The sequence below is a fragment of the Coturnix japonica genome, chromosome 2 (assembly GCF_001577835.2).
Source record: "Coturnix japonica isolate 7356 chromosome 2, Coturnix japonica 2.1, whole genome shotgun sequence".
Classification (NCBI taxonomy): Eukaryota; Metazoa; Chordata; class Aves; order Galliformes; family Phasianidae; genus Coturnix; species Coturnix japonica.
In genome coordinates, this window is record NC_029517.1 from 74,645,343 (window position 1) to 74,671,122 (window position 25,780).

General features: G+C 39.9%; 1 protein-coding gene across 5 annotated transcripts in view; it reads right to left on the reverse strand.

Moving 5' to 3' along the window:
- Positions 1 to 25,780, reverse strand: part of TPK1 (thiamin pyrophosphokinase 1) — a 96,655-nt gene that overhangs the window by 15,182 nt on the left and 55,693 nt on the right. For 4 of the 5 annotated variants that reach the window (XM_032443015.1, XM_015854985.2, XM_032443014.1 and 1 more), the window contains one exon: positions 7,288 to 7,434. The exons of the other annotated variant lie outside the window; for it this stretch is intronic. In XM_032443015.1, coding sequence (XP_032298906.1) covers positions 7,288 to 7,434 — 147 coding nt within the window. The remainder of the gene's footprint in view (positions 1 to 7,287; positions 7,435 to 25,780) is intronic. 5 annotated transcript variants of the gene reach the window in all.

The following is a 25,780-nucleotide window of genomic DNA, read 5'->3' on the forward strand; positions in this document are numbered from 1 at the left end:
TCTTGGCCCACAGAGCTCACATTCCTGGTGACATCTCTTTCCATTGTCTGGAGATCAGCAGGTTTTATAAAACTATAGGCAAAGTAAATAACATGGAAATTGGAAGATTTAAATTGTATTTCTCAAAGTAATGCAACATCTTCCACCTGCAGTCTGGTGCACTGTACCTGCAGAAGCTTTTTTATATTACATTTATCTCTCATGCAGCACTACTAGGCCTATCCTCTAGGGCTTAGAAAGTTTTAGCAAAGGAGACAGCTACAGCTATGCCAACTCAGAGCAGTAGAGAAGTCTGAGGAGCACTTCATGGGTAAATTCTATATGAGGAGCATGAATAAAGGGATAATTTGTTATATATTGTTAAAATTGTACAGATGTTGAGCACGAATAATGGAAAAGATGTGGGGTACCTCAACCATAACCCAAGGAGTCATATCCTAGAAACCATCCTAGAAATAGAACCAGTTGAAGCAGGAATACCATATGGCCTTTGGTACCACGCATGCATAGAAGCATTTGTTAGGGGTAAAGTTTGGGGCATAGAATGAGTGTAGAATATAGTAATGAACTTCTAGAAGTAACTGTAACAGTTACAAACACTCCTTGTCTATGAATATGCATGTATTCTTTCTGTAAATGAAGGCATTTTCAGCATGCAGATTAGGAAGGGGCTATCCCCTCTGTACCCATACCCAGCATGTGTGCAGTGCTGAATAAACATACCTGCTTTATAACTACACTGTGGTTAGAGTTTGACTCGGTAAGTCAAGGGGAGGGCCTAACTTGCACAGCAACTAAAAATAATTTGAAGATCACATGGAATTCTCTGATAAGCACATCACTGACTTTAAACACCAAATCCCACTCCCATAACCTTGCTGGGGCACCAAGGGCTCTGTTAGCCCTACCTGTCCAGCTGTCCTGGGGCACCCATGACCCTGCCCAGTATGCCTTATCTGCCCCTATTCTAGTAACGCCACATCAGGAACAATCTCCAGTCCCCTGACACCCTGCTATTCTGGGACATGGCCTGCCAAGCCACCAGACTCAAATCTTGGCCCAGGCTCTGCGTGTCCCCATTCCCAGGGAAATGCACAGTGATTCGGGCTGCTTGGCTCCTGGCTGCTGCTGTGGGGTAGGCTCCTGGGCCCAGCACTGGTGGGACTGTGGGAATCCCCAGAGCTCTCGGCTCCAGGAAGCAGGCAGCCCCCTGCCCCACACACTGGTATGCCCTAAATGTCTATGCTTTCATGATCCTCCTAATTAAAGAAATAAAACAAGGGAACATGAAACTGGGGTATGATGAGGGGAGAGGAGGAAGGAAATTTGCAGTTAGACTTCTTACATCTTACAGCAAGATCTAATATTTTTAAAGTGGAAGAAAGATTCAATAAAAAAAGATTTGGGTCTTTATAAATCAAGCAACAGGGAAAGGACACAAAAAATTATTTGCTTTTCCCACCAAAGAATTCAGCTGTCAGTAAATAACAGATAATCAAACAGCATTTTGTTATTTCATGGAAACAGGACACCTCTTGAACCATCATTCTTTTGCAGAAGTTGTTTCATTTTGCTTGGTTTTGCAATACTGAAATGAAGGTCAAAATGGATGACCTCTTGTCAGTTACAAAGTCATTCAGTTGAGTCCACTGCATTAATTACAGACTCTCTACTGTCATATGAATTACTATTAAAATAAGAATGACAGAGAAAGGCCAAATTAGTGCTTGAAATATGAATCTGAAAATAAGGAAACAAGTTTTCTGCATGCTTTTGTAAGACAATCAATTTCCAAAATCCAGCTTTTTTTTTTACAGTGACAGGTAACCAGTCAGCAGCACGTTGGTGTTTAAATTGATGGATGTAGTAAAACACACATAAAATTATTTTCTGTATACTCATTTACAGGTTTTTCTCTACATTTCTTTGGGTTCCTCAGCTGGTGCCTGTTCCACTTGAACTTTCAGAAACTAGCCTTGGTCTTCAAAGGTCTGTTTTGATTAAGGCATCCTTTACTCTGCATAAGTTAGGAAACCAATTCACCATGCAAAAATAATTGTTGATCCCTAACACCAGAACCCACCACCTTAAAAAGACAAGCCTCCCCCAAGCTCATGATCTTGGGGGTACATTTGTAGGTGCCCCAGTTATACTAACCATTGCAGATGCACTGAAATGTGAAAATTAGTTTCCAACTCAACGTACGATGTACCATCTCCCTCATGCTCCACACATTTTAAATATCTGACAACTATTTTATTTCAAGATGGTTAATCAACCATGAGTATCTACTTAAATAAACCTATCTTCAAGAGAACATAATTAAACCAGAAAAAATTGCTTTAGGCAGAGACAATCACAAAATGGAAGTTCATGCTTTTAGTTTCTTTCTGGAATAATAAAAATGCAAGTCATTTGAATACTCCTATGTCCCCGACACCAGTGGGTCCAGTAAAAAAAGCTTTTTACTTTTGAATTAAGTTTTACTTTACAGACTGTAAAGACACCCAACTGGCTGCATATTTATTTTGCGTCTAAAGGACTTCAGAGAAAAGGCCTTTTCTGTTCTGAGGAAGGATTTATATTACAAAAAGCTTAAATTTCTGCAACTTCCAGAACAAAGTTGCTGCTGGAAAGAAAGCCTGTTGTAGGCTATGTTCCTGTAGCATTTCTGCTGCATATTAGGGAAATTTTGGGGGAGTGTTTTCAAGTGCACTGCACTCATCTGCCTCTCTTTTCACTAACATGCACACCAAGTTTCCAATGGCCCAGTGGAAGCTATATAGTTCAAGTGCACATTTTCTGAGAAAATTTTAACAAAGGCTTATACAATACTATGTAAAAATAGAAGCATTCATTTTTCTAATGACAACCACCTCAACTTATGCCTCTTTCTTCTCTTTCTTACTTCATATTCACTGATTGCCTAAACCACTTCTCTGTTGGTCTGATAAAATTATTTGAATATGGATATAAGAACGTTTATTTTTAGACTCAAGTGGATAATATTTTTTTGTATCACATCATACAACTAATGCTACATGTATAGGATATTTCTGTAATGGAGTGATTCACCATCCCATCTTTAATGCTCTTTCTGCATCTATTTCTACTCCAGACTGATAACTCTCAAAATTACTTACAGGGTTTATTTTAAAGAAACAAAGGAACTACCACAATCAAATGTTTGTTGGTTTTCTAGAAATAGGTACTTACTTCCAAAGTAAAGTATGTATAAAACATTAAATGATCTTTAACCACTGCTGTCAAATCCTACCAAGCACATAATCTCTGTATATGTACACAGACTATAGCTTTTATAGCTTTCCAACTCCACTATTTTCTGCCTTCTTTATTTTTAAAATGCTGTTTAATCTCCATTCTATTTTTACTTTCTTTATACTCTGAAGATTTTTCTATTTGTTCTCTGCCTCAATTAGGATCCCCTGAGAGTAATACATGCTAAACAATATTTGAATTTAGATATACATACTGCTGTAATTGTATGCATTTAAGACTACACAAAGTCCTCTTATTCATAAATAAGAGTAAGGATTACCTTAGACTAAACCTCCAATATGACCTCCCCCTAACTTGGAGAAAGTTCTGATGTAGCTTCATAGGTGACTTTCCATATACATACAAGGAAAATCCATCACATTTTGAGATGTAAGTGATGTGAGAAAAATATAAAATTTTAAAAAATATACCAGGAATGAAGAATAACAAAAAATGCAGACTGTTGACAAACAGACAAGTGACTTGAAAAATGCAGTGTTTTTTCTTGGCTATTCGGACTCAGTGCTAACAATATCAGTAAAACCTCCTCAGCTAGGACACATCAAGGCAGAAGGAGTGGATAACTTCCTCAGTTCATTTGGTTTAATTTACCTTTGTACACAAATAAACTTGTATTTCCTGCCCATCACAAATATCAGTCAAGATATATAACAAGTCAAACTTGGCCCTTATCTGTTCTCAAAAGTTGTACTAATCTCATTTTCATTCTTCGATATTCTCATGTATAGAAACAAAGGGTCTTATTTCTAGTATTTCTGAAACAGAAGGTTAAACCAAAGAGGGCTTAGGAGCCATGTTTGATAGCGGGGTACAGGTAGCTTTTTAAAAAAATCAACTCCTGACAACGAGTTCTTGTTCCTACATAGAACTGCATTCTTCTAAGCATCACAATTATACAAGTCTTTTAGGAAAGTACAAAATATCAACATGGACAAAAAATTTTATAGTGTCAAAAATTCTCTTTCCGCTTTCCAATAAGCTTTTTCACAAACGCATTCACTTTCTGGCTGATGCATAAAACCTGTCTGTTAGACCAAGCAGTATCTTAGATCCAGAAAGTGTTAAACACTGCACAAATAAAACTTTCAAAATTATGCTGAGGTAAGTGGCAGCACACACAGAAGTTGAGCTGCACATGTATTTCTAGGACAGGTGTCACTGGGATGTTCCCCCCACAAAGGAAATGTTAAAAAGTCTGGAGGAACTAAAATCTATCCTCCAGTGTCTCCTGTGAACATGTTTCTTATGATAAGCAAAACAGAACTTATAATATGCTGAATAGACAAAATATTTTATTGGATTACAGAACACTCAGTGCTTATGCATGCCCATAAAGCTAAATGATGTCGATTTCTAGTAGTTGTCTGCACACAGTTCTGGCTAGCTCATCTTTTCTTTTTTTCCATGCATTTTTTTTTTTTTTAATTGGCATGTATTCATTTGGCCAAGCTAATCCATTCTCAGATTCAGCTTAGACTTTTTTTTTCATATTTTTTAAGAAATGGTATCAATTAATTTATCCATGCTCAGCTTCTCTACAATACATTCTAAGTAATTTAGGATGAACTTTTGAGTGCTGTAGAAAAGTGAGCCTTCGTTATTTTCTGAGAATAAACATTTTCAGTAAAAACCTATGTCATCTCTAAAGGTCTCTCTTAATCAAGTAAAAGCACCAAGAAGTAGGACAAAAATTAAATTCTCAAGATGCTGTTGACTCTCCAGATAGCTAGGTGTCATGGTTTAATAATTTTGTAATTTTGCTATCAGTATTCCACATCATAACATCATATAAAGCATGAATAATTTTACTGAATCTGCAACTTACAGAAGAAGACTACATCTCCCAGAGAACAACACGAGGTCACGGGACCTGGACACTATATTAACTCTGTCGCAGGCTAGACTGACGTCTTTCGAGTTCTGGCGTTCAGGGGAGTGTGTGGGAGCCTTCACCGTTTCGCCTAGATTTACAGTAGGCCTCTCGGTTACGGGACTCATTCTCTCTCCTATTTTGCTTGATTCGTTAGCTCAATTTTCAATTATATTGTATTATATTGTGTTATCCTGTATTTTGATATAGTATTTAGTAAATAAGTGTGCCTCCTTAGATTGTTGCCACTGTTTTCTTTTCCTAATTAACTTTTTTTTTCCTTTCGGCCTAGGGCCCCTGCGGGGCCCACGGCCCCTGTCACGGATGCAGGTGGATTTTTCATTTAAACCGTGACACTAGGTATTAGACTTCTTCATGCTTTTGTCTCTCTTTCTGTACCATAAGAATAACACACCTTGAGATCTAGCTGAAGAATATGATGTAAGATTCACATCTGAAGTTTTAAAATGAAGTATCATAGACTTTAAGAAAAGTGAGGTATGTTATTGTTCCTCATCTTACAGATTCTTCTAAAAACCAACTATTTCTAACAAGGACTTTGTGTGTCAGCTGCTTCACATGATAAAAAAGGTTGAGAATACACAAAGCTCTACTAAACTGATTTTAGCTGTACAGACTATTCGCTGTTTGCTGAAGGAAAAAATATGCCACTGCAGTTCAGCATATAACTGTGTAGACCAGTGTAACAGAGGTCTACATTTTAGTCTTCTTTTCAGATTCACTTCCCCCTCACCATGATAACCATGGAAGTGAAATCACTGAAACAATCTGTCATGGAAAATATGCTCAATTATAAGACTGTGTCCTTAAGATCTACCTGTAGTTTCAGAATCCTATGGAGAAACACTGCCAAACTGTAAGGAATACTGCCGAACTTGTTCCTTCTCTCCAAGCTGAAAACAAAGTTTAAATGGGAACAACCAAATGCACTCTCAAAAGGAGATGCCACTGGGCTCCTAGAAGTAAACACTGACATGGTGTCAACTTCACTTAACAGTATAATTTGTCTCAAAAACACAGTCTCCTGTTATCTTTCAAGATGAGAGATATTAACATCATTATAAAGAGGTTTCCAAGTGCTCCAGAAACAAATTATTTTTGATTCATTATCTGAAGACTGTGGTTTTGGTTGATTTGTGTGAACAAATCTGGGACAAGGTTGCTTTTCTTCACAGTATCTGGTATAATGCTTTGTTTTGGCTTTAGGAAGACAACATCGTTAGTATCATACTAATGTTTTAGTAGTTGCTGAGTAGGGCTGTACAGAGCAAAGGCTGTTCCAGTTTTTCAGCTTTACATCCTGTTCTGCCAGGGAGGGGGGTCTGGGTGGGGGAACAAGAAGATGGGGGGGAACAGAACCAGGATAGCTGACCCAAACTGGCCAAAGAAATATTTCACACTATGTGGTATCATACTGAGCTATAAAACCAGGAAGTTGTCTAGAGGTGCAGTTGCTGCTTGAGCACTGGTTGATGAGTGGTGAGCAATTGTGCTGTGCATCACCTATTTTGTAAACATATATTACATACATATATCATAAAGCTGCTCCTTAAGAGTTCTGTCACTCACCTTACGCAACAGGACCACACCAAACTCTCCACACTCTATGGTTCTGGAAGCAGTGAGCATGGGTGGATTAGGTAGACTCAACATGAGCCAGCAGTGCGCTCTGGCAGCTTGGAAAGCAAATGGGATCCTGGGCTCCATCAGGAGAGGGGTGGTCAGCAGGGATAGGGAGGTGATTGTCCCTCTCTACTCTGCTCTTGTGAGGCCCCATCTGGAGTACTGTGTCCAGGTGTGGAGCCCTCAGTACAAAAAAGACATGGAGATTTTGGAAAGGGTCCAGAGGAGGGCCACAAAGATGATCAGGGGGCTGGAGCACCTCCCCTATGAGGACAGGCTGAGGGAGTTGGGTATGTTCAGCCTAGAGAAGAGAAGGTTGCAAGGTGACCTCATTGCAGCCTTTCAGTACCTGAAGGGAACTTACTCCCAGGAGGGGAATATATTTTCACTTTAGGTTCTCTTCCTACAAATTACAACTAAAATGAACAATTAATGGTGTCAGACCTACAGGGTCAGGTGTTCACAGCACTTACTGGCTGAAGCAAGTAAATCAGCGAGCTCTCCTGGATAACTATCACTGGAAAAGGAGTGATATTTGTTGCATGAAAAAGTGTTTCCACTGATGCCATTGTTTGGTCAAAGCGTCCTCCAAGTCCACCCAAAGTCACAATCAAATCAATCTAAAAGATAAAACAAAAACAGTCACCAAGAGAACTATCAAGATACCTTCACAGATGATCTTTAGATCCTGAAAATAAAAAACTGAACCACTTTGATAAGAAAAAAAAAAAAAAAAAAAAAGCTACCAACTACACAAAAGCAAATCTCAAATACAGCCATTTTCTTTCATTACTGATAAATACCATTATGCAGTTTTTGAAGTTGAGTACTGAAGCTCAATAAATTCATAGTCAACATGTGGTACTTTAATGAAGAACCTAATTGCTTTGCCTAACATGGAGACCAGTTTTAGCGGACACCTATCTGTTTAGCTTGACTGCATAAAGCCTAAGATATATCCCTTTGCACCTTAGGATCTTGTATCCCCGGATCTTAAAATTACTTCAGCATCATTTTCACAGTCTACAGAGAAAATAAATCATTGGTACACTGTATGCCTCTCTTGCTCCCCCTGCAGAACATTTTAGCATACAAACCCACACACAGGCTGGCTCTCCTCAAGACTAATTGTGCTACTGCTCTGAAGAGATTACATGTACCCCACAGCTGCCGTATCTCCCAGCTGTTGCTACTACGGACAGAAGCACTTCTTGCTTGAGCCCCAGGCCATGGAATCAGCCAGCCGCTGCTCTCATTTTTGATTCTCAAACACTCCATCAAGCCTCTGTATGCTCTTTACTTTTCACAAGCAGAGAGGGAGCATTTAGAGCTTTCTGTTCCTCAGATAGAATGTCACTGTATTTATTACTTCCACCATGCAAGTCAAGTATGTTCAGTAATTGCAATTTTAAAAGCTACCATTTAGTAAGTAGTATGCAAAGCCCTAACATATTGCAGCTCTATAGATCTTAGAAGCTCCACTGACAATAGCCATTTGGTGAAGTTTTCTGCTTTACAGGGCCTAAGTCTATGGGCCACTGTGACAGAGAGGGAACGATGCATATGTATACTTTAACATAAGTTGCAGCAGAACTGCCAGGTTACAGCCTGAACCAATGATTAAGCACCAGATGAGAAGGCATGGTTAACCCAGGGAACTCAGGTGCAAGCAATGCACCTGACTGACAGGAACTAATGGAGCCTGAATCCATCCCTCTTCAGTCTTCATTTAAGGGTTAGCAGCATTTATCTGGATAGAGATTGTACTTCTTTTGAGCTGTTATTGGTTATTGGGTGGGGTGAATGATTTTTTTTTCTTTCTTAATTACCTCCTATTGCTCCATAGCACTTGTAACCCACTGGAAAGCATTCTCATCGCCTTCTTTTGTTAAACATAAGTGATAAAGAAATCCTACTCCTTATTCAGTAGCAATTGCACAGTGATCTTGGGAGCTGGTAAGAAATTTAAGAAAATAAAAACAATATAGAATGGAGTAGATCTGTTGAAAATAATGGCTTGAGATGGATAGGACCTTAAAGATCATCCAGTTCCAACCCCTCTGCCGTGGGCAGAATTGCCAACAGTTAGATCAAGCTGCCCAGTGCCCTAATGCAACCTGGCCTTGAACACCACCATGGATGGGGCAACTACAACTCCTCTGTGCAGTCTGTTCCATTGCCTCACCACCCCATAAGAAGAAGAAAGGGAAAATCAAATTCCTTATCCTGCTGGCCACCCCTCTTTTGCTGCAGCCCAAGATACAGTTGGCCCTCTGGACTGCAGTCACACACTGCTGGCTCATGTCCAGCCTTTCATCCACCAGGACCCCCAAAGTCCTTTTCTGCTGTGCTATTCTCTGTGATTTCTTTTCCTAGTCTGTACACATATCTATTATTGCACCCAACCAAGCACAACACCTTGCACTTGGCCTTGCTGAAACTCATTTGGTTCACGTGGGCCTACTTTTCAAGCCTATCCAGGTTCTGCAGGATGGCATTCCTTCTTTTTGTTCTATCAATTGCACCACTCAGCTTAGTGTCAGCAAACTTGCTGAAGGTGCGCACAATCCCACTGTCCATGCCATTGATAAAGATGTAAAAGAATACTGGTCCCATCATGGACCCCTGAGAGGACACCACTCATGGCCATCTGGACACAAGAGTTGTTAACTGTTTCTCTCTGGCTGCAACTGTCCAAGCAATTCTTTATCAACCAAATAGTCCAGCCTTCAAATCCATATCTCTCCAATTTAGAGATAAGGATATGGTACGGGACTATGTCAAAGGCCTTGCACAAGTCAAGGCAGATGACATCAGTTCCACTTCCTTTAACCACTGATGCCATCATTTCATCATAGAAAGACACCAGATTAGTCAGACACAATCTGCCCTTGGTGAAGCAATGATTGTTGTCACAGATCACCTTCTTATCTTGCATGTGCCTTAGCACAGGAGAATCTGTTCTATGATTTTTCTAGGCACAGATGTAAGGATCACCAGCTTGTAGTTCCCTTTCTCCTTTTCTTAAAAACAGGAGTGATGTTTCCCCTTTTCTGGTTACAAGGGACTTCATGTGACAGCCATGATTTTTCAAATATGATGCAGAATGGCTGGCCAAGTACATAAGCCAATTCCTTCAGGACCCTGGGATGCATATCATAAGGCCCCATATACTTGTACAAACACAGCGGTAAAACTGAGGTTTGCGGTTGCAGAAGGCTAAAAAAGATACCCTAAAAGGAAATGTAATTATTACTCTGGGTTTCTATGTTCCTGTGAAATTGCAAAACATGTCTGTGACAGGTATGGAAACAAAACCAGCTAGAATAACCCAGGAATGGGCAGACAGAAAAGCTGAATTCTACTCTTGGGTGGCAGCAGACAGTCTGCCTTTTACTGAAGAGTCCTGGAGGCAGTGCTGGACATCCAGACATTGTGGGACATAAAATCTCTGCTGGAAGACACTTTGTTTATTTAAGAAAAGACAAAGAGGCTTACTCCAGCAAAGCCTCAACAGATTTTTCATCCTAAAGCTATCACATCCATTCAAAAAAAGCAAATACGCAAGCTAACAAAACAATCAGCTTCTTCCCTGCAATCTCTGACTCTCATTCCACAAAGCACTAATGAAACTAGATGGAATGTGAATGCACATGCATGAATCTTGGTCATTCTAGAGCATAAGACAAAGCGAAAACCAAAGCACAGGGCATTTATAGATTTTCCCACTACAGTGGAAAGGCCATTCATTTTTCCATTATGAGGCTAGAGAATTATACCCAGCTCCTGCTAATCAGTGCAGCAGGTAGCACTTGACTAACATACTGCACTTCAATTGAAATATCCATAATTCACTTAAATGTCCTGTCACTAGTTCCTTTACCCATTTTGTTTTCACATAGTACTATTCATTTCCTGAGAAAAGGTATGAAATCCTAAATAACTACAAAGAATAGCTTAGATCCTAGCAAGAACAGTGTAAAACAGACTGCATTCTATTAGACTTCATAAAGCCTGACTTAAATTCCTTCTACAGCATTTTCAGTGCAATCAAGTTTTATTTCATAAAGAGTTGAATTTCTAATGGTGGGATTCAGTCATCTTTAAATTAAATTTACATATCAGCATCTCTTGGAATGACTCTAGGAGTTGGAGCAGGGCTGTTAAAGGATAAGGGAAGCATAAAGATTCTGCACATGGCCAATTTGGATACTTCTTTCTTTCTTTCTTCTCCCCTAGGGTATAATTTAGGGCAGGCTGTAACCTTGAGGTTGCCAAGGCTGCCATCACATCAGGGTGAAACTGCTCAGCTCCTTGCTTCCATTTCCAGAGAATACAGAAATACACAATTTGCTATAAATTGTCTGCTGGCTTGCTAAACACTCTTTTCCCATGGAAAACGGTCCCAGCAGATGTTTCTCTGGGACAGGTGGATTAAAATGGAGAAGACTTTACTTAGAGAAGTGATGGACAAGTTATTTAAGGAGAAAGGTGAAAGGACAGAGGAAGCTGAGAACTGCCTGAGGGATATGAAAAAAGTCTCATATCCAGCTCTGTAACACAAGCATCAGCATGCCATCTAAGAACAAAGTTTAAAAGGCTCAAACTCACAGCAGAAGATGCCCACTCTTTTTAAAACCATGCTTCTTATTTCTGATAAGAATCTTACTCCCTAGGATACAAACACCATGATGGATCTTTTTACATAAGAACTCTGTTTCAGGCAGACAGTTTTCAAATGAACACACCTGAGTCTCAGAGGAGCAGTTACTTGACAGACAAGCTGTGTTCCAGTACCAGCTACTTTGGAAGCAGCCCAAAACCACTCACATGAAGCTAAGATCTCCTTCTCAGTTGGAGTCTAGCACTCTTCAGACCCCTTGTACGCTAGACTCCAAAATCCCAGGGACCAGCCTCGGGTCTCTCCTGAGGCTCTTTGCCACAACTCTAGCAACAGTGTAGAGGATGTTCTTTACATCCTGTCCTGTCATTACTGGCCCCTGGGCCACAGCATGAGCTATCTCCCGTTTAATCTGTTCAAAACCTGCTGCTGCCCCATGAAAAATCATTCCTCTTCCACATCACCTGATAAAGGGAGCTTACAATGAGGCTGTAGTTTGGAACATGCATTCTCCAAAAGCCCACTATGCCCAGAAAAGATTGTGTCTCTTTCTTGCTAGTGGGTGGAGACATGGCAGTGATTACAGCAGATCACATCTGTTGGGATGCAAAGACCCCCATCTTTCCACTTTATACATAGGAACTGAATCTTCTGGACATGTCCTTTCACTTTGCTTCCCTTAACAGCAAAACCAGCTCATACAATAATCTGGATTATTTGCTCTTCTTTCGTGAAAACTTCTGCTGTATCACTCCACATGATGATGTCATCAATGTATTGCAGGTGTTCAGGAGCTTCCCCCTGTTCCAGTGCAGTCTGGATCAGCCCATGACAAATGGTAGGGCTGTGTTTCCACCCCTGGGGCAGTCAATTCCAAGTATAATGAGTGCCCTTCCAGGTGAAGCAAACTGTGGCCTACAGTCTGTGGCCAAAGGAATGGAAAAGAAGGCACGAGCAATGTCAGTGGAGGCATACCATTTGGCTGCTTCTGACTCCAGTTTGTACTGGAGTTCTACCATGTCTGGCACAGCAGCACTTGTGGGTGTATGACCTCATTCAGGCCATGGTAGTCCACACCTCCATTCTCCACTGGCTTTACACACTGGCCATTTGGGGCTGTTAAAAGGCGAGTGAGTTTTGCCAATCACTCCCTGACTCTCCAGCTGACAAATCAACTTATGAATGGGCAGCAAGGAATCCCTTTTGCTGTGGTACTGCCATCTGACTGCCATCTGAGCACTGCTTTTGTAGCAATTGGTACCTGCTGTTCTTTTACCTGTAGCAGCCCCACAGCAGACAGGACTTCTGACAGGCCAGGCAAAACAGACAGCTGCTTAATGTTGTCTGTATCTACAGCAGCTATTCCAAAGGCCCATCAATACCCCTTAGGATCCCTGAAATGCCCCCTTCTGAGGTAATTGATACCAAGTATGCATGGAGCCACTGGGCCAGTCACAATGGGATCTTTTTGCCAGTCTTTACCAGTGAGGTAAAGCCTCCAACACAGTCAATTCTTGAGAGCACCCAGTCACTCTAGAAACGTGGATTGATTCTGTCCCTTCTTGACCCAAGGGCATTAGAGAGCACTGTGCACCAATGTCCAACAGCACCTTATATTTCTGTGGTTCTGATATGCCAGACCATTGAATCCACATGGTCTAATAAACTATTATCCCTTTTCCCCCCACCAACTGAGGGCAGGGCCCCTCTATTCATTACCTTTGGTAACTGGAGCAACTGTACTGGTGATTGATCTGTTTTGTAATTCTCTCACCAGTTCTTGTAGTACAGGAGTAGCTTGATCATACCACTCCCTCATGTCTTCTCCATCGTCATGTAGGTAACACCACAAGGCAACACCTGGTGCATTCTTAATGTTGTTCCTTGCTTGAGCTGGAAAGCACATGTGTCTAATAGCTGAGATTTCTGATGATACAGTTGAGGAGGAGGGTTCATCACCTTTAATAAACTGGATTTTCGTTAGATTGATCAGCTCCTTCATTAGATTCGCTTGATGATCCTAATCTTCATTAAGCATTTCTGATACTACTTCGGGATCGTCACAATTAACCAATAGAGACACTTGCTCTTGCACTTCATTCAGTCTGTCTGTTACTTCTGAGATGGCTGAAATGGAGACATGAGTTGGGGGTAACTGTTATTCATAGTTCTGAAGTGAAGAGTAAGAACCAATTAAAAAACTAGTGGTCTACTCAAAAAATTACAAAACCATGATGCCATCCTAAAGGAAAGAGGGATGGCAAGACCAACATGTTTTGAAAGCTACTGAGACATAAATAAACATTTCTCCCTCTGAGACCATTAAGACCATCCACTGCTATTGTCTAATATACTTCTTTGCCAATTACAGATCAGATATTGCATTTGAATTGAACACTACTTCTTATCACCTCCACACTTCATCGGTACCTTGTCACCTAGATTACTTCATTTCCTAATATTCAAAAGTCTATTGCTTTAATATAAAATACTAGAGGAAGCTGAATGAATAAATTTTCTGTAGCAACATGCATATATTAAAGCATATTTTATACTGAAGAGAGAACAATTAAAGAGTTCTGTGAATGCTGTATTTATTATTCAGTTTGACACTGTAATGGGTGCACATACCAACACAACCCATCACCTAGGAATCAAGTGCAACAGACAGTATAAACGACTGTTTGAATGATTGAAAATAGAGAAAAAAGAAGCAAGAAAGAGAATCTTCCTCGTGAACCTGAAGATATCCTTCAACTAACGGAATGCTGCTGGAATCCATGGTGTTGATTACTTCTTGCTTTTTATAAAGAACTCTCTGTCTTATTTCTCATCTTTCTTTTATCACCCACCTTCTGTTCCCCATTTCCCTAACTATGAATTTATAGCAAACTGGGAGAACAACATTTGCATTTTCATTACAAATCACCATTACTCCAGTAATTGGAGCAAGGCTTTCTAGTGTTTTTCATGAAAGGCATGGCAATTATTTCCTACAGGAATGATACACACAGTTACATAGCAGAATCTGTGCTTCATTTAGATGGGATCCTCTTCAATCTAGCAGGAATTTGCTTCTTGCTTTGGACATCTGACTCCTCAGGAAACAAGAGCCTGTCAGCCAGTAGCTGTCACCCTGTCTGTGTGACTGAGATTGGCTTAATTGTCTCTTCACTAACTCCATTCATCTTCATATTATGTTATTCCAGGTCCGTTGTCATTTCTTGCTTAATGTACATTTTCTTGCATTAACTGTTTTTTGTATCTGTAACCTCTTCTATTTCAAGTGGGTGGGTAGTTCTTTCTTCTAATGACAGCAAACATACAGGTTGCATTTGTCTGCTTAAAGCAGCACGTGACAGTAAGATGGAACTGGGAAATGTAATCTTGGAATCCATTCTGAGATCTGAGTAACAGGAAACATTTTGGTCTTAATATGATCTATTGTCCTGTATTTACATTTCTGGCACAAATCACTTGATTTCTTTCCAGTGCTTTTGCTTTGCTGTCTCCTACAAGTAAATGCAAAGTCTGTGGGTGCATATAACATCATCTAGCAGATGAGACTGGGGTCATCAGAATTCCTCTTTACATTAAACTTTCTATGTGAAGGGATCATTTCTACTGCACATCCTTCTGTGCTGTTATGCTGTTACGTAGGCAAAAGTGCACTGAAACCTCCAGAGCAACCTGTTCACTGAGACCTTGGAGAACATGGTCTTGGTTTTGACGCTGACATACATATTGTGTGCACAAACAAGGATTTCAAGACCATCAATAATGTGTCTTCTGCAAATACAACACAGTCTTCTTTCAAAACAGTAAGGAAAGGCACTCACAAGTACCAAGCTATCTTGATTTAGCTTGATTGAGCTCCTACAGCTCAATCATGGTGACACTGTGAGAATGTGCATACAGTGGTGTAACCCCATGGAAAAGTAAAACTCATCGTTGTAGGCTATCACCTCTAAGAAAGCAAGCCCTGGATTTGAATTAGTAGCAATGAAAGTGACCCTCAAAAGATTATGATAAAATAGTCTAGAAAATTTCTTCTAACTATCCCATAACCACGTCTTTATTGCCAAGAGCTGTGTTTAGTACATATTGTGTTTTTTTAATCTCTTTGTGTAATTTCTCCAGAAGTAGAAAGGAAAAGCAAACTAACTAAAACCTCCCATCAGTTCAAGAGAGGAAAAAAATGATTCTATTTACTCCTAGGGAATCTGTTCTTTGTGAGCATCATTACACATTTTTCTTAAATCTTATTGTCAGTCTTTATTCCGAAGAAATCCAAAGCATAACCCAAAGTCTTCAGCTGACTGTGTATAAAGCTGTAAGTCATAAGTATATATATATTTAACACTGCTATCTATTTTCTTTCAGATTACTACCCAAAATTATCACTGCACTTCAGTGCACTTCTTAATTTATACTTAAAATCACAATCAACCATCAGCTACAAAACAAATACTGTCCAAAACAGCCTCTTTCCCCTCTCCTGAACCACAGCTCCTTCTGTTCATGCTGGCAGGGATGGTGCAGGAAGGTCCCTGGCCTCCTGGAGAAACCTGATGGCTCACAGACACCTTTCAGACTTGTCCCTCTCCACTGCAAAGCTCCCTTTCATTTCCTGGCACACTCTTTCTTGCTTTTGTTTCAGCTCCTGACTGGATCCTGGCCCTGGATCCTTGGAGAGGTTACAAAGGAGGTAAACCACTGTGTGGTATCTATAAGCAGCAGGGCATGAAAAAAAGCTGTTCTGTGAAATGCTCTGCTAACAGCCCTTTTTGATATCATACAAACAGAGAAGTTGTTGGCACTATGACAAATGAGGTCATTCTCGTGCCTTTTTTAAGTCTTATTTTGATATTTGTTCTCTGCCTTTTTTATTGTTTCAATTCTGTCATGCTAAATTAAGGTAACAGATTTTAAAGAAAGAATAAAATGTATTTATGGGAAAGCATTCTGCACAAAATACAGAAAAGAAATAAAAATATACATTTTTGTTAAAGAGCTCTGCTTTTCTTTTACTTCATCTGAGTAAGATTTCATGGCTATCAAGGCTCAGGTGCTCTCCCTGCATATTTTACCATTCAACAAAAAAGTCTGCATAGAAGTTGCCATAAATAATATGCAGCTGCATTGAATCTGTACTGTCTTATAACAGTATCACAAAGGACATAATGGAGAGTCACTTGTGTTTAACTAGGAAGAGATGTTAGCTCTGCTATTTAAAAACCTTGAAGCTGGGTTCATACAGGTCCGAGGATGTCCTGATAGATCCCCAAAAAACAGTAATATTTTCAGCTGGTCTCAACATTAATCTTCATGATGAATAAGGGGATGATAGTCTGTCTTATACTCTATAGACAGATATAGGACCTGAAACTAAAGATGGAAAGTTTTTCTTATGCCTCCACACCATATTCTGCAAATGGCTTCTCTTTTGAATAGTTAGGAAGTACACATTTTCTTTTTTTTCCATAGAAGTACTGATTAATAGGAAGAAGTCCTGAATTTATGCATTTGTTTCTAAGAGGTCAGAGCTATTCTTATACTGAAGGAAGAACGCAGATTAGGATGTTGGATGCCAATTTTCCTTCTCAGAGCTGGTTCAGTATTTACAGCAGGTAAGCTAAACATAGTCTGAATAAAGTCAGTTTACATCCATTACAGAATCTGTTTTCTTTGACACTGTCTCTTAGACTATACAAACACAGCTGTGCACTCAAAAAGAAGGATTTCTTTAAACTGAAAGTGTTTTGAAGCTGTAAACATTTTATGCTCCCATTTCATTTACACAAATATCAAGATGTAATTTCTCAGTGTTTCAGTCATTTAAAAAGGAACCTCAATGGGTTCCTTAAGTAAGTTGAAAAAGCCACTACCAAGGCCTCCTGTTTTGCAGTGATAAAGCCAAATTAAAAGAATGACTTGAAAAAAAAAAAAAAAAAACAAACAAAAAAAACCAGCACTGTGTAACTGATCTCAACAGGACTGCTGTGTTACAAAGCTTTTTCTGGGCTTGTTTAGCTTGGAGAAGAGAAGGTTCTGGGGAGTCCTCATTCAGGCCTTCAAGTACTTGAAGGGAGCAGATAAACAGGAGGGGGAACAGCGGTTTATGAAGATGGATAGCAATAGAAGAAAGGGGAATGGTTTTAAACTAAGACCGGGGAGGTTTATGTTAGATATTAGGAGGAATTTTTTCACTCAGAGGGTGATGAAGCACTGGAACAGGTTGCCCAAGGAGGTCATGAATTCCCCATCCCTGGAGGCATTCAAGGTCAGGCTGGATGTGGCTCTGGGCAGCCTGGTCTAGTGGCTGGCGACCCTGCTCATGGCAGGGAGGTTGAAACTAGATGATCATTGTGGTCCTTTTCAATCCTGGCCATTCTATGATTCAATGGTTCAGCCTCCACATCTGCCTGTGTTGCTGCCTCTGTCACAGCAGGAGCACCATGTGGACTTCCATGGCTTGCCAGGCTGCCACAAACTGTTTAAGAAGAGCTAAACTGATGTATGACCCTTCCTTTTGGCCAAGGCTCAGAAGTTATGGCTGCAGATCAGGAAAAGGCTGAAGATGACCTGAGGCCTTGGGGCTGCAGAGTACATGAGGGCTTGGGCTTCAGGCTGAATCACTTCTGTTGAGCACCACCCATACACCCTAACATTTTACTTTGCAACAGTCTCACTGCTTGCACTTCCACCCCCACATTCCCATTTGAGGCAAGAAAAAAATGAAAAGCAGCCACAATGGCTTCAAAGGATTTAACTAATATTACAATTTCCCGGTTTCTTTTGATTATTCAAATAACCAATGGTACAAAAATCGGAAAAACATCATGGGAAAAATGGAAAAGAAAAAAAAAAAAAGTTCTATGCAGTGCTTAAGTTAAATAAGTTTCCTTGAGCAGGAAACTCCCACAAATCCATCATTTATTCTTGACAAGATTATCTGTCTAACAGGTAAATATCAAACTTGAGTTGTAAAAAATGCACTGGCTATTGCAGTCTGCAAGACCTTAATTATAAAAATAAACCTACATCCCATTATCTAAACATAATTTCCTAAAAACTCTCAGAAGTTACAAAGAATACATTTCTTCACATCACAGTGCTTATGCATTAATTAGAACAAGAACAAATATATATATATATAATTTTTATTATTACATATTATTTTTGAGCATCTCCAGCAACAAACTGGGCTCTTGGTCCTCAAGCTGCAAAAACATTCTCTGTGTTAAAAGGTACGGCTCCTGAAGATTTCCTGCTAGAGCTTCAATTACCAAGGCTTGGTCAACACAAGTGCAGCAGACTTTCAGAATACCAGCATATTAATACAGCCCAGCAAGGAGACCATCCCATCAGGAGCAGCTGTTATCAGAAAAGCAGAACAAGCTGTGCTGTTGAAGGCAGAGGGGCTGGATTGATTTAAAATTTGATAGTGAAAGAGAAAAATCACATTTCCTGTTATAAACAGGACAAAATTGATGATTACAAAGGGAACAGGAAACCACTTGTAGTAACCTCATGTTTTATGTTTCAAAACTATTTATTATTTGACTAAACTGAGAAAATGGTGAATTGTCAAAAACCTTGGATTCTGTATTGGATACCATAGCGCTACTAATGAGTATATCTCTGACCTCTCTATCCCCTAAATTGTCATAATAAACTCTAGTTTCCTCTTTTGCTCTTCCTGCCACCAGAATTTGACATGGGGTTTATCGTTGTTTCAACAAGCAGAAACCAATGCATTCTATATACATCTCACTATGCTTATGACTTTTTCATTTAACACATATCAAATACAAGCCCAGAAGAGAATACAAAAATTGTGTAAAAAACATTCGCAGTACATATGATGTAGTGCATTCCTGCTAACATTTTACATAGAAATCTTTATCATAAATTCAGAGTGTCTTGATGTCCGCAGCTATTGTTGAGCATGAAGAAATCCTAGTCTACTTGTTCCCTAGGATTGGGGTGTTTCTGATATCTTTAAATGCAGGAAATGTACCCTGCTATACCTTTACAATATTGAGCCTTAAAATAGCTCAGCAGTAGGTAGAAAGGGTTAGATGCTGCCTTTCTAGAAGGTGGATTTGAACCTCAGAGTTAAAATGGTCAGTGCTCATATATGTCTTTGTATCCTACATGACAGATTTACCCTTGTTGAAAGTTATTATGAAATTCTATATATTAAAAGTGTGAATTAATAGGATCTTCAGACTTGGTTGTTTCTGACAAGAGATGTTAATGAAGATAATTTTACTATTAATAACATTCAAATCTTTTGGTACAGCACTTGGCAACATATAAAACTTTTATAAATGTTTTTAACTTCCCTTAAAATATGTATCATTTGCATTTTCTGTTCTCCTCCAGTGAGACATTAGAAAGAAAAATCCAACAGTGCCACCAGACGTCTACAAACGGGTTTACTTTTAGCCATGCATCTTCATAGCATTTGGAGACAGATTTTTTTCATCTTTTCATATTGACACTGACACTTTAATCAGTTGAAATATAGTCATATTGTACCACTAAAATGCAATTCATTTTCAATAAAATCATTTTATATATATATGCAGCTCATAAAAGTAAATGAGTTGCTTTAACTTTCAAGCAGAAAATATAATAGAAGTTAAACATAAACTAGTCCTGGAGCTTAGCTTTTAGACTAAACGGTATTTTAGATGAAACAGAGTGCAGAATTTGTAACTCTGAGATGAAGATAATGGCTTAAACTTACCATTATGTTATTCAGATTTTCCTTGGAACTGTGTTATTGATAAACAAATTCCCACTTTTTAATGAAAATGAAAACACTTTTTTATTTTCTTTTTTTTCCCACGATGTTTTTCCAATTTTTGTGCCACTGGGCATTTGAATAATCAAAAGAAACATGGGAATTGTAACATTAGTTAAATCCTTTGATGCCACTGTGGTTGTTTTCCATTTTTTACTTGCCTAAAATGGGGGCAAAGTGGGGGTTGGAGAAGGCAAGTAGTGAGACTGCCGCAAAGTAAAATGTTAGGTGCTGCTCAACAGAAGTGATTCCCAGTGCAACTGCCCGTGAGTGAGGAACTACTGGGGAATGTTAGGGCAAGATCAGCATATGAAGACTGGGAATTGGAGGGTCATCCCTGACTGTACTGCTGGCACACTGGGAGACTGCAGAGAAGTTGCTTCTACACCTCTGCTTCCCAATCTACACAACACAGGTTTTACTTTTTATCTCACTTTTAATGTAACATCTCTTCAACTCTAAAAAGAATACTGTAAGCAAATCTACCTTTTTTGCTAGTTCAGATGGTGTCTTGTTACATACGAGAAAGCTAAGAACAAAACACAGTTACTGAAATTACTGAAAATAAGTTTACTTGAAGGTCTTGTAACATAGAAACAAAAGTTGTCACATAAACATTGAATAGGATAGTGATTAAAGCAATAAAACAAAATAGGCACACATAACATTGAATAGACAACACAGTAGAAAAAACAAATGTCAGAAGACAGAGCTATTGAGACATGAGAAAAAACAAACCAAAAACAGAAACAAAGGAATGGGAAGGTATGCTGCCAGAAAAGTTGTGGTTACATGTACAACCTTCATGCATGTGTGTGTGCACCCATATTCACAGTCATACAGAAAGCAATACATGTATACAGCTAGTAATAGTAATAGTAATAGTAATAGTAATAGTAATAGTAATAGTAATAGTAATAGTCTCGTGAGGGTTGGAAGGGACCTTAGAGAACATCGAGTCCAACTCCTGGGATTTGAGCCTCTGTGCTGCAGAGCAGCACTTCTACCACTTGCGCCACAGGGGGGATTCGAACCCCGGGCCCTGGTATTGCAAGGCGGCATTCCTACCACTTGCGCCACCGAGGCACACAGGTTGTTCAGAAAGTAATGCCTCCCATTTATTTCCATGGAAACTACAGCAGATACAAAGAGCAAAAGAATAAAATATGATAGAACAAATTCTCAGTTCCAAAACATTATTTTTCAACATAGTCATCACCATCAGTTATGCATTTTTGCCAGCAATGAACAGGCAGTGCACGTTTGCTGCACTCGTAAAAAATGCGCATGGCTATTTGGAATGAGGAGTGTCATTCACACTGCACTGTTGCCATTGATGAAATGTATCACCCACCATCTCACTGTGCAAACATCCTCTGTTTGGTCTCAATGAATGTCAGTGGATGTAATTTTTTCTGCATGGAGGAATTCAGTTCCACACCTTTGCTTCATACACATTTCCATGTTGGACGCCATTTTGTCAGACTGCCCCTCTGCTGTTGCACAGCAACAAAATTTAATGGAGTACTGGCTCAACCCCTACTGCCATACTACCAACACCCACCTTTGACATCATAAACCAACATAATAACATAAGAGACTACTTTTGGAACAGCCCTCGTACAACAGCCTTTATGTTGGAAAGAAACATCAGGAGCCAGATTCTGTTCATGGTACTTCACTGCCTCATCCAACCAACACAATTCAGTTCACAAATGAATTAGCATTGTGAAGAAGGAAAATTAGGACTGATTCTGACTTTCAGAAATGCAGGGTACTGCTTGTTCTAAAGTTCACTTCAGTGAGTATAAATGTATACAAGTGACTCAGGTATCATAAAATGATCCCAATACTGCTTCCTGCATGTTTTTGCTAAGCAAGCAAAATATGATACCACATTTCATAATGGAAACCAGAAACAAATGACTTTGAAAATTAAGAAACTTTCTAAGAGTTTTCCTTTGAGAAAGGGAAAATATAATGATGAACTTGGCAAATTATTTTAGAAGACAAAATTACCACTGTTCATTACCAGAAAAGCAGTTCAAGAACTAACAAGGTGTTTTTTTCCTACCAGATCTGAGTAAACTGTCAACTCCAGATGCACTCTTCCTTGTGGTGAAGGCATTTTTAAGGCTTCTTCCCAAATGGAATTCTCTAATAATTAGTGAAATCTGAACTCACTTTGCAGCCTTCTCTTCTGAGGGGGTACAGAGCATCTGTTTTACCACATCTCCCGCTCAAGTGACTGCATGCAAGAAAGTTGTACAACGTAATCACCTTTCAGTATACTGTTCCTTCACTCACATGTCATTTGTTTACAAACAGTCAGGGTGAGTGGGAATGAAGAGGAGAAGGAGGACAGAGGTGCAGAAATGAAAAACAAACTACCAGAACTTAATTTGTTTGGAACAAAATATTCCCCCATAAGCTCCCAAAAGCTCAAAAACCTCCCCAACAGAGGTGACTAACAGATGAAAGCAAAACATTCTTTCCATCCAGTGTAGCAAGGAAACAATACCTTACTTTCTAATGAACTGAAGAACATCCATTTCAAATATTTCAGCATCTTGCAGTAGAATTCCATCCAGATAAACTATGTCACTGGATTATGGGTCCACACTATGTGCTGATTTAAATTACTTTCCTAGCTTAACATATTGCTACCCAGAAAGAGCAGCAAACGCAACATTACTCAAATCTTTTTCCTTCCTTTAAAATAATTTAAAAAATATTTATTTTTTAAATTTTAATATTGAAGAGATGGTTTCCTTGCCTAGTAATTTCAACTGTAAATAACTGGGGAACAGGCTTGTAGTGCCTTTGAATAAGTGTCACAGGTTACTTAGATTTACCTACGCCTGTGACAGGGGAAGCCACCCTGTGGGCCCCCCCGGGGCCCGGAAAGGAGGGGGAAAAGGGGAATGGGATAAAAACAGCAGCAATCTAAGGAGAAAAAACTTATTTTACTAAATATGATATTGAAATACAAGATAACACAATATAATATAATTGAGGCTAACGAATCGAACGAAACAGAGAGAAAGAGAGAGTCCCCAAAAACCGAGAAGCCTACTGTGAACTCTAGGCGACACGGCTGGAACGCTTCCCACTCTCTGAGAAGTTCGAGAGAAGAAGGAGGGCACTCCAGCCTGGGAACGAGATTATATAGCGTCCTGGTCCCGTGACTTATCATTACCCCTGTTGTTCTCTGGGATATGTAGTCTTCTTTTGTGGACTGCACGTTCAATAGAAGTATCCATACTTCACATGATGTTATGATGTGGAATACTGATAGCAAAATTACAAAATTACAAAACCATGACATTCCACCCCTTATTCTACATTATTACATCATGGTTAATATATATACATATATATACACGTATGTAAAACTATGATAGCTAAATAGTAGAATTGCATGTAACATAACTAAATGTACAACTATAATAACTAAAATACACTACACATGCAAACATATATATATAGATAGATACATAAAATTATTGACTGCACTCCCCCTAGCATCAAATTTCCTTGTGGTACACATTGAACATCCCCATCCTTCTGCATTACCCACCAAGTGCACCCAGGTCCCTGGGCAAAGACAGTTCCACGGATAGGTTTGCCCTTTCCAGAAGCTGGAAGGACCCAAACAGCTTTTCCCAGCATGTTCTTAACATGTACAACAGGGACCTTATCTCCTTCTATAGTGTGTAGGGGGCTAGATTGACTAGGACCATCACGATTGACAGATCCTCTAGTATTGACTAACCAAGTGGCTTCTGCCAGATTCTTCTCCCAGTGCTTAAATGTTCCACCACCCATTGCTTTCAACATAGTTTTCAACAACCCATTATATCGTTCAATTTTACCAGAAGCTGGTGCATGGTAGGGAATATGATAAATCCACTCAATACCATGATCTTTAGCCCAAGTATTTATAAGAGAATTTTTGAAATGTGTCCCATTATCAGATTCAATTCTTTCTGGGGTGCCATGTCGCCATAGGACTTGTTTCTCAAGACCTAATATGGTGTTTCGAGCAGTAGCATGGGGTACTGCGTATGTTTCAAGCCACCCAGTGGTTGCCTCTACCATGGTGAGTACATAACACTTACCACTGCGAGATCATGGCAAGGTGATATAATCAACCTGCCACGCCTCCCCATATTTATACTTTTGCCATCGCCCTTCCTCCCAGAGAGGTTTCATCCTTTTGGCTTGTTTGATTATGGCACATGTTTCACAATCATGAATAATCTGCGCAATAGTGTCCATGGTTAAGTCCACCCCTCGGTCTCTGGCCCACTTATATGTCGCGTCTCTTCCTTGTTGACCTGAGGTCTCATGAGCCCATCAAGCTAGAAATAATTCGCCCTTATTCTGCCAGTCCAAGTCGATTTGAGCCACCTCAATTCTGGCAGCTTTATCTACCTGATGGTTGTTTTGTTGTTCTTCAGTAGCCCGACTTTTGGGCACATGTGCATCCACGTGACGCACCTTTACAACCATATTCTTTGTTCGGGCAGCAATGTCCTTCCATAGTTCAGCGGCCCAAACAGGTTTACCCCTCCATTGACAGTTATTTTGTTCCCACCGCTGTAACCACCCCCATAAGGCATTTGCCACCATCCATGAGTCAGTATAAAGATACAGCATTGGCCACCTCTCCCGTTCAGCAACATCTAAGGCCAGCTGGACAGCTTTTACCTCTGCAAACTGACTTGGGGCTCCATACAGCAGCTTTCCATTTGCAAAGCTTCCCTACAATACGACATGATCCATCGGTGAACAGGGCATATTTCTTTTCATTTTCTGGTACTTTGTTGTATGGTGGGGCCTCTTATTCCTCCAAAGGAATAGAGAAGAAGGCGTTGGCAATGTCAATGGTGGCATACCATTTGGCTGCTTTTGACTACAGCTTGTACTGGAGTTCCAACATGTCCGGCACATCAGCACTCAATGGGGGTGTATGACCTCATTCAGGCCACGGTAGTCTACCGTCAGCCTTCATTCTCCACTGGCTTTATGCACTGGCCATATGGGACTGTTAAAAGGTGAGTGAGTTTTACTGATCACTCCCTGATTCTCCAACTGGTGAATTAAATCATGAATGGGGAGCAAGGAATCCCTGTTGGTGCGATACTGCCGTCTGTGCACTGTCTTTGTAGCAGTCGGTATCTGCTGCTCTTTTACTTGTAGCAGCCCCACAACAGACGGGTCCTCTGACAGGCCAGGCAAAACAGACAGCTGCTTAATGTTTTCCATATCTACAGCAGCTATCCCAAAGGCCCATCGATACCCCTTAGTATCCTTGAAATGCCCTCTTCTGAGGTATCCCCTCAATACCAAGTATGAACGGAAACCCTGGACCACTCACATAGGATGTTTTTTCCAGTCTTTACCAGTGAGGCTTATTTCAGCCTCCAACACAGTCAATTCTTGAGAGATATCCAGAAATATGGATTGATTCTGTCCCTTCATGACTGGAGGGCATTAGGGTGCACTGTGCACCAGTATCCACCAG